Below are 10,132 nucleotides of genomic sequence, written 5' to 3' on the forward strand. Positions count from 1 at the left end.
ACATTTAAGGGTTGTAGGGGGTGAGGTGTGCTGCCAACTGTGAGTGCAGGTGGCTGCAGAAGCCCTCCAACCACTGGACCTAACACAGGTCTACCAGTTTACCTCTCTTGTTTCTTCGTGTAAACCAAGGCGACTTGTGGCTCGTAAGCTGAGGAGGGCCAAGTGTCTGCAGCGACACTCAAGATGGTGGCCGCGTCCAGCTGGAGGAGCACGTCCTCTGTGTTGCTGGCCGCCTTGTCTCTTGTCTTGTTGCTCGCAAGTCCTTCTGGCGGGAACCAGGTCAACACCTACCGTAGGGGCCCTTACAACCCCCACCACTTGTAAGACCATAATATATCTTGTATTAACCACCCTCTTATTGTTATATTCTACTGGTAAATAACACCTTAAAAGTATTTAATTATACTGTACACACACACATATATAGGCCCTTAGGATTCTGTACATCGGGTGATTGGCAGTTGAGAGGCGGGACCAAAGAGCCGAAGCTCAACTCCCACAAGCACAACTAGGTGAGCACACACACACCATCGTTCAGGACCTGGTATACCACTTATGTAAGACCAATCCTGGAGTATGCAGCTCCAGCCTGGAGTTCATACCTAGTTAAACACAAGACAAAGTTAGAGAAGATTCAGAGGTATGCCACCAGGCTGGTCCCGAAACTGAGAGGTATGAGCTACAAGGAAAGGCTAAGGGAGCTGAACCTCACATCCCTGGAAAACAGAGAAGTAAGGGGAGACATGATAACCACCTACAAAATTCTCAAGGGAATTGACAGGGTGGACAAAGACAAACTCTTTAGCACAGGTGGGACACGAACAAGGGGACACAGGTGGAAACTTAGTACCCAGATGAGCCACAGAGACATTAGAATTTTTTCAATGTCAAGAGTAGTTAACAAATGGAATGCATTAAGTAATGATGTGGTGGAGGCTGACTCCATACACAGTTTCATATGTAGATTTGATAGAGCCCAATAGGCTCAGGAATCTGTACTCCAGTTGATTGACAGTTGAGAGGCGGGACCAAAGAGCCAGAGCTCAACCCCCGCAAGCACATCTAGGTTAGTACAGGAGCGGTAGTGATAGTTTTTACCTAGAGGTGCTTGCTGGGTCGAGCTCCAGCGTCCACGCCCAACCTATTGAACATTTTGTAGTGTAATGGAATACCTCTGTTCTTTTACTGCTCTTATTGTATTTATATTTGTGTGTCAACTTCGACCACGTCTTCGCCCAACGCACTCCAATTATTTACTATCCCGATATTGAAGGATTTATGTATGACATCTGGAGTATACCTGGATGGTACCTGGATGAGGTTCTAGGAGTTCTACTCTCCAAGTCCGGCCCGGGGCCAGGCATGACTTGTGAGAGCTTGGTCCACCAGGCTGTTGCTTGGAGCGGCCCGCAGGCCCACATATCCACCACAGCCCGGTTGGTCCGGCACTTCTTGCAGATAAGTGTTCAGTTTTTGTTAAAGACTTCCACTTTTCTTCCGGTAATATTTCTTATACTTGCTGGGAGTATATTAAACATTTGTGGACCTCTGATGTTCATACAGTGTTCTCTGTCTCTATGGCATCTCTGTTCTTCACCGGCTCTGTTCAGCATTTCCTACCATATCGTTCACTCCAGTATGTTGTTATTTTACTATGTAAATTTGGGACCTGGCCCTCCAGTATTTTCCATGTATATATTATTTGATACCTCTCGTGTCTCCTTTCTAGAGAGTACATTCTGAGAGCTGTGAGACGATCCCAATAATTTAGGTGCTTTATCGTGTCTGCGTGCCGTATATGTTCTCTGTATTCCCTCTTATTTCAGCTATCTCTCCTGCTCTGAAGGGGGAAGGGAGTACTGAGCAGTACTCAAGACGGGACAGCACAAGTAATTTGAAGAGTACAACCATTGTGATGGGATCCCTGGATTTGAAGGTTCTCGTAATCCATTCTATCCTTTTTCTGGCTGACGCAATATTTGCTTGGTTATGCTCCCTAAACGTTAGACCGTAAGACATCATTATTCCCAAATCCTTGACATGCTGTTACCTAAGTACTTGGAATTTATCATTGTTAGTCATTATGTTATTTTTCTGCTCCCCAGACGAAAATTTTATTAATATCAACTTGTAGTTTTTGAATGTTCTTCAGAAGTAATTTTCATGCTGATTTTTGTGTTATCTGCAAAAGATGACACGAAGCTGTGACTTTTTGTCTATATCAAAGTTATTTTTGTCTATATCTGAAATGAGAATAAGGAAAAACAGTGGTGCCAGAACTGTGCCCTGTAGTATAGTTTTTCACTATGCTTGGACTCGATTTTATTTGATTAACTTTTACTCTTCGCGTTCTGTCCTACTTTACATGTTATTCCTACTGACCTTATTTATTGGGCCATCACTTGAGTCACATTTATCAAAGGCCTTGGCAAAATCCGTGTATACAACATCTGCAATTTTTCTTCTAATGCATCTGTGATTTTGTTATAGTGGTTGAGTAGCGGTGAAAAGCATGACCTTCCCGCTCTATATCCATGTTGTCCTGGGTTGTGGAGGTCATTTCTCTCCACAACACTGCAGATTTGAATTTTGCCCCGAGGGGCGAGTTTATTGGCTAGCGTCACTCATCCTGTGAGTGGACATACCGCCATAGTAACAGTATTGGGCAGTGCCACTCATCCTGTGAGTGGACACACCGCCATAGTAACAGTATTGGGCAGTGCCACTCATCCTGTGAGTGGACACACCGCCATAGTAACAGTATTGGGCAGCGTCACTCATCCTGTGAGTGGACACACCGCCATAGTGACAGTATTGGGCAGCGTCACTCATCCTGTGAGTGGACACACCGCCATAGTAACAGTATTGGGCAGCGTCACTCATCCTGTGAGTGGACACACCGCCATAGTGACAGTATTGGGCAGCGCCACTCATCCTGTGAGTGAACACACCGCCATAGTGACAGTATTGGGCAGCGCCACTCATCCTGTGAGTGAACACACCGCCATAGTGACAGTATTGGGCAGCGCCACTCATCCTGTGAGTGGACACACCGCCATAGTGACAGTATTGGGCAGCGCCACTCATCCTGTGAGTGAACACACCGCCATAGTGACAGTATTGGGCAGCGCCACTCATCCCGTGAGTGGACACACCGCCATAGTGACAGTATTGGGCAGCGCCACTCATCCTGTGAGTGAACACACCGCCATAGTGACAGTATTGGGCAGCGCCACTCATCCTGTGAGTGGACACACCGCCATAGTGACAGTATTGGGCAGCGCCACTCATCCTGTGAGTGGACACACCGCCATAGTGACAGTATTGGGCAGCGCCACTCATCCTGTGAGTAGACACACCGCCATAGTGACAGTATTGGGCAGCGTCACTCATCCTGTGAGTGGACACACCGCCATAGCAGCATGTACAACACTCCCCAATAGGAAGAAAACCCGCTGGGTTGTTCATCCTGTCACTTGTACCCAGACACAGCTGGGACTTGTTTAACTGTCTCAAGTATGCAGATATGACTCCTGATCACTCTCTCAAACACTTACATTATGTGGGGCGCCAGTGCGGCTGGTCTGTTGTTCTTAGTCAATTCCTTGTTCTGTACCTTGTGTAGAGGCGCTATATCTGTGATATATGTGCTTCTGGAACCTTCCCCGTGTCCAAACTTTTTCTTCACACTACACTGAGTGCTTGTGCTACTGGCACTTTACATTTCTTTATAAATATTGAATTCCATGAGTCTGGACTCGGGATCGAGTGCATGTTGTCAATCTCTTTCAAAATCTGCAGAGTTCGTGTTGATATCGTGAATATTGAGTTGGTTCAGTATTGGTTGGTTTATATCGGTTTAATTTTGAGGGCTTGGATATCATGCATAAATAGCAGTCCGGTTCTTCCACTTTCATTCTGTTAACTTGGGTGCTAAACACGTCCTCATATTGCTTTCTTAGCATTTCACTAATTTGTTTGCCGTCCTCTGTGTATGAACCTTCACTTGTAAGTATAGGTCCAATACTGACGGAGGTTTTTAACTTAGATTTCGCGCATGTAAAGAAGTATTTTAGATTTTCTTTATCTCTTGTATGACTTATAAATGCGTTTCTTCAGTCTGATACGGTTGTTTCTGTCACTGCGTTATTTATAAATAAATAATATATAAATATGTTTATTCAGGTAAGGTACATACATACGAGTGATGTTACATTAATGGATTGATATATAGATAGAGCTAGTACATACAATGCCTAAAGCCACTATTACGCAATGCGTTTCGGGCATTTCTTCTATCTCCCTTATTAACGTTCTTCGTCTCGAGTGTCCATCTACGTTACCTCTTCCTCATGTTAATTGCCCCACAGTCGTAGCCATTCCTGAACCATTCTCACTAACATATGCATCTTGTTAAAACTTCCATGGACAGTGTTAGAGATTTTACACTAAATATACTGTAGTATAATTGTCAGTGTTATGTATCAGTCAGTAATATCAGTATCACGTTATCAGTGTCAATACTTGCAGCAGGTGGCCAGGTGTGCCCCCCCCCCCACCTTCCTCCCGACCATGATAGTGCAGGTGGCCAGGTGTGGCCCCCCACCTTCCTCCCGACCATGATAGTGCAGGTGGCCAGGTGTGGCCCCCCACCTTCCTCCCGACCATGATAGTGCAGGTGGCCAGGTGTGCCCCCCCCCCACCTTCCTCCCGACCATGATAGTGCAGGTGGCCAGGTGTGGCCCCCCACCTTCCTCCTGACCATGATAGTGCAGGTGGCCAGGTGTGCCCCCCCCACCTTCCTCCCGACCATGATAGTGCAGGTGGCCAGGTGTGGCCCCCCCACCTTCCTCCCGACCATGATAGTGCAGGTGGCCAGGTGTGGCCCCCCACCTTCCTCCCGACCATGATAGTGCAGGTGGCCAGGTGTGGCCCCCCCACCTTCCTCCCGACCATGATAGTGCAGGTGGCCAGGTGTGGCCCCCCACCTTCCTCCTGACCATGATAGTGCAGGTGGCCAGGTGTGGCCCCCCCCACCTTCCTCCTGACCATGATAGTGCAGGTGGCCAGGTGTGCCCCCCCCACCTTCCTCCCGACCATGATAGTGCAGGTGGCCAGGTGTGGCCCCCCACCTTCCTCCTGACCATGATAGTGCAGGTGACCAGGTGTGGCCCCACCTTCCTCCCGACCATGATAGTGCAGGTGGCCAGGTGTGGCCCCCCACCTTCCTCCCGACCATGATAGTGCAGGTGGCCAGGTGTGGCCCCCCCCCCCCACCTTCCATCTAAGACAAACCTTGTTAATATAATCTTAGACAGTAATGTTTCAGAGTAATTGACATGTCTGTCAACTGTTACCGATTTTTTGTTTCTTTGTTAAGGTCGAGCTGCGCTCTGTTCCTCGTTTGCTTAACTCTCAGGTCGTCTTTCTTCTACAGTCCCGACGGACTCGAAGGCTCCGGGCGCCCCACAAGTCCTTCCTTCTTCGGATCTCTCAGAGCTAAACGACAGTTTCCTGCTAAAACCCCGCATCATCTGGTTGACGTCGAGCGTCTGGATCCTGAGGACCTCGAGGGTTTCAGGTCAGAACCTGATGGAAGTAGGAAGGGTTCGACCAAGTTCGGGAACCGGTATTCAGTTCCAGGGCTTGCGTCCAATGGAGGTCGTCCTCGGGTCAACCCCATACCACAGCCTGTAGAGGAGGAGTTCTCATATTTGCCCCCGGAGAAGCCTACCAAAGGAGGCTCGTAAGTAGTAAGGAGCGCGGATATGCTCTACATCTCACAAGTCACTACTGTACATATTATTTAGATATAAACATTAGCACATTGTTGTACAGTAATGGTACGAACCCTACGCTTCCTATAGTGTTTAACACTGTAACCTGCTTCTCATCTCCTTTCTTATTAGCGGTAATCTCTATCATTCAATTTGTGTTCACACTTAAGTCATTATTATATATCTAAATATTTCATAATTATTATTATTATTATTATTTTATAAATATTATTATTTTTATAATTATTATTTCCATTATTATTATATATTTTATGAACAAAATGTGTATTTTAAAGAAATGCTTATATTGGGTGTTTTCTTTCAAATAAAATGTAATTACATATGCTATAAACTGTTGAATTCTTATATTAAATTCTGATAGATTAACTGACCCAAGGTTACAAATTTCGCAACGAATTGAAATCAGTAACTGATTTGTCAATTACAATAATTCAGAATATTTGAATTGTGTATTTTCCAAACTGTACACCAGCAATTGTATGACATTGTTTCCGTATATTAATATACGAAAGTATATTAATATACGAAAGTATATTAATATACGAAAGTACTTAAGGAAATTCCTGTTTCAATTTTCCTCTGTGGTCTGACACTGTCACATTTGTAATCACGTATTTGTCGTGATTTACACACACACACACACACACACACACACACACACACACACACACACACACACACACACAACTAGGAAAACTAGGAAGGGAGGAGGAGTGGCTGTACTGGTGAAAAAACACCTGAAGGTAAGAGAGTTAATATTTGAAAACCCTCGAGATATTGACATAATGGCATTGCAGGTCTGGAATCAGGATGATAAGCTGATAATTTTAAATGCCTACAGTCCACCAGCAAGCAACACATGGACAAAGGAAGAACTAGATGACAAACGAGAGGGCCTCATAATGGTCATGAGAGATATTATTGCACAAGCAGATAAAGATAAATCACGACTGTTGATACTGGGGGACTTCAACTTTAAAGCAATAGACTGGGAGGCCTATGAAGCAAGAACGGAGGACTTTTGGACATGCAGATTTGTGAACCTCATTCTGGAGACATTCTTGTATCAACACATAAAGCAGGCCACAAGAATGAGGGAAGGAGATGTACCATCAGTACTGGATCTAGTATTCACCAGGAAAGAAGAAGAGATATTTGACATCCAGTACCTTCCTCCCTATGCCAAATTTTGCAAAATATACGAGGAAGGCACACAAACATTCATACCAAAACAGAGATGCAGGGCTAGAAAGCAGGATTGGTTCAACAGAAATTGTGAGGGCCAGAGACTAAAAGACACAAAAATGGAATCAGTATAGGAAGAGGCCAAACCCCCAAACATACCAGCGATACAAAGATGCGAGAAACAACTATACGGCAGTAAGGAGAGAGGCAGAAAGAAATTTTGAAAAAGGGATAGCGGATAAATGTAAAACAGAACCGGGCCTATTCTACAAATTCATAAACAACAAATTGCAGGTAAAGGATAATATCCAGAGGTTGAAAATGGGAAATAGATTCACGGAAAATGAAAAGGAAATGTGTGAAACATTAAATGAAAAGTTCCAAAGTGTGTTTGTACAAAATGAAATCTTCAGAGAACCAGACACAATAAGAATTCCAGAGATTAACATAGAGCGTATAGAGGTGTCTAGAGATGAAGTGGAAAATATGCTAAAGGAGCTCAGTAAGAACAAAGCAGTTGGCCCAGGTGGAGTTTCACCATGGGTTCTGAGAGAATGTGCATCCGAGCTCAGCATTCCACTTCACCAGATCTTTCAGGCATCCCTGTGTACAGGAATCATAGCAGACGTGTGGAAACAGGCTAACATAGTTCCAATCTACAAAAGTGGCAGCAGGGAAGACCCCCTCAATTATAGACCTGTATCATTGACAAGTGAAATAGTGAAAGTATTGGAAAAACTAATCAAAAGTAAATCGGTAGAACACCAGGAGAGAAATTATATAATATCAAACAGACAGTATGGTTTTCGATCTGGAAGATCCTGTATATCGAATTTACTCAATTTCTATGATCGAGCCACAGAGATATTACAGGAAAGAGATGGTTGGGTTGACTGCATCTATCTGGACCTAAAAAAGGCTTTCGACAGAGTTCCACATAAGATGTTCTGGAAACTGGAACATATTGGAGGGGTGACAGGTAAGCTTATAACATGGCTGAAAGATTTTCTGACTGATAGAAAAATGAGGGCAGTAATCAGAGGCAATGTATCGGACTGGAGAAATGTCACAGTGGAGTACCACAGGGTTCAGTTCTTGCACCAGTGATGTTTATTGTCTGACATAAATGATCTACCAGTTGGTATACAGAATTATATGATCATGTTTGCTGATGATGCTAAGATAATAGGAAGAATAAGAAACTTAGATGAATGTCATGCCCTTCAAGATGACCTGGACAAGATAAGTATATGGAGCAACACTTGGCAAATGGAATTTAATGTTAATAAATGCCATGTTATGGAATGTGGAATAGGAGAACATAGACCCCACACAACCTATATATTATGTGAGAAATCTTTAAATAATTCTGATAAAGAAAGAGATCTAGGGGTGGTTCTAGATAGAAAACTATCACCCAAGGACCACATAAAGAATATTGTGCGAGGAGCCTATGCTATGCTTTCTAACTTCAGAATTGCATTTAAATACATGGATGGCGATATACTAAAGAAATTGTTCATGACTTTTGTTAGGCCAAAGCTAGAATATGCAGCGGTTGTGTGGTGCCCATATCTTAAGAAGCACATCAACAAACTGGAAAAGGTGCAAAGACATGCTACTAAGTGGCTCCCAGAACTGAAGGGCAAGAGCTACGAAGAGAGGTTAGAGGCATTAAATAGGCCAAAACTGGAAGACAGAAGAAAAAGAGGTGATATGATCACTACGTATAAAATAGTAACAGGAATTGGTAAAATCGATAGGGAAGATTTCCTGAGACCTGGAACTTCAAGAACAAGAGGTCATTGATTTAAACTAGCTAAACAAAGATGTCGAAGAAATATAAGAAAATTCACTTTCGCAAACAGAGTGGTAGATGGTTGGAACAAGTTAAGTGAGAAGGTGGTGGAGGCCAAGACCGTCAGTAGTTTCAAAGCATTATATGACAAGAGTGCTGGGAAGACGGGACACCACGAGCGTAGCTCTCATCCTGTAACTACACTTAAGTAATTAGACACACATACACATACACACTTATCGAGTCACTTCTGGGGTGTGAGTTTTCAGTTGCATATAGTCCTGGGGACCATTCAGGCTTGTTCACATTTGTGTTCCTCACGTGTGCCCCAAAGAATGAGGTGATTTGATAAAATGCTATGCCCAAGATTACCATCCAAGTGCCGGCGGGGAAGTGGTTCAAATAGCTTCGGCTATCACTTCCTTGTGTCCGGTCGTGATGGTCAAGCGGATTAAGGCGTCCTGTAGATACCAGTTGCGTTGCTCCTGGCAGTATGGGTTCGAATCACTTCTGGGGTGTGAGTTTTGAGTCGCATATAGTCCTAGGGACCATTCAGGCTTGTTTGCATATATATATATATATATATATATATATATATATATATATATATATATATATATATATATATATATATATATATATATATATATATATATATATATATATATATATATATATATATATATATATATATATATATATATATATAATGTGTGTGTATATATATGTAAAAAATGGCAGTGGCTTGAAGTCACATACTGTCCCAGTTTCTGTTTTGTGTCCTGTGGTAGGTTAGGAGAGGACACTTTACATTGGCCATTTTCTTGACGTTGGGAAACCTTAGGATGGCGGACTGCACAGAGGGACAGAGAGAGAGAGAGAGAGAGACAGTGCCCATGAGGTACACAGAGGCAGTGACTGTATTACACCCAACCCTTGGCTCCTATGTACACAACAGCCATCTTTTTGTTGTCATCAAGCTGCACAGCCTCCCTTTGTCTCCATGACACAGCACCTCTCTCTCTCTCTCTCTCTTTGTCTGTCGTGAAGCATAACCCCTGTTGTCTATGCTCGCATGACATACTACATCTGTGCCATACATAATGTTCGTGCCCCACCAGCGCCGGCACTGAGTATGAGACGGACGCCGAGGTGGCAGTGCCTGCGAAGGGCGATGGACCCACCAAGAATCGTCCACCTGCTAAGGGCGGCCGACCCTCCAAAACCCCCCTGAGAGGTGAGTCTCTAAGAGTTTTTTTTCAAGTTGTTTTCATTTGTGAGGTCGGGTAGGACCATAATGTTATGTAAGTTTTTTTTTTTTTTTTTTTTTTTTAGATATATACAAGATTTG

General features: G+C 43.8%; 1 protein-coding gene across 1 annotated transcript in view; it reads left to right on the forward strand.

Moving 5' to 3' along the window:
- The window catches only part of LOC138356208 (mucin-6-like), a 95,301-nt gene continuing 85,169 nt past the window's right edge, over positions 1-10,132 (forward strand). The window contains exons 1-3 of the mRNA XM_069311940.1: positions 1-320; positions 5,438-5,746; positions 9,903-10,018. Coding sequence (XP_069168041.1) covers positions 184-320; positions 5,438-5,746; positions 9,903-10,018 — 562 coding nt within the window. The 5' untranslated portion in view covers positions 1-183. The remainder of the gene's footprint in view (positions 321-5,437; positions 5,747-9,902; positions 10,019-10,132) is intronic.

This window comes from Procambarus clarkii, chromosome 71 (genome assembly GCF_040958095.1).
Source record: "Procambarus clarkii isolate CNS0578487 chromosome 71, FALCON_Pclarkii_2.0, whole genome shotgun sequence".
Taxonomy (NCBI): domain Eukaryota; kingdom Metazoa; phylum Arthropoda; class Malacostraca; order Decapoda; family Cambaridae; genus Procambarus; species Procambarus clarkii.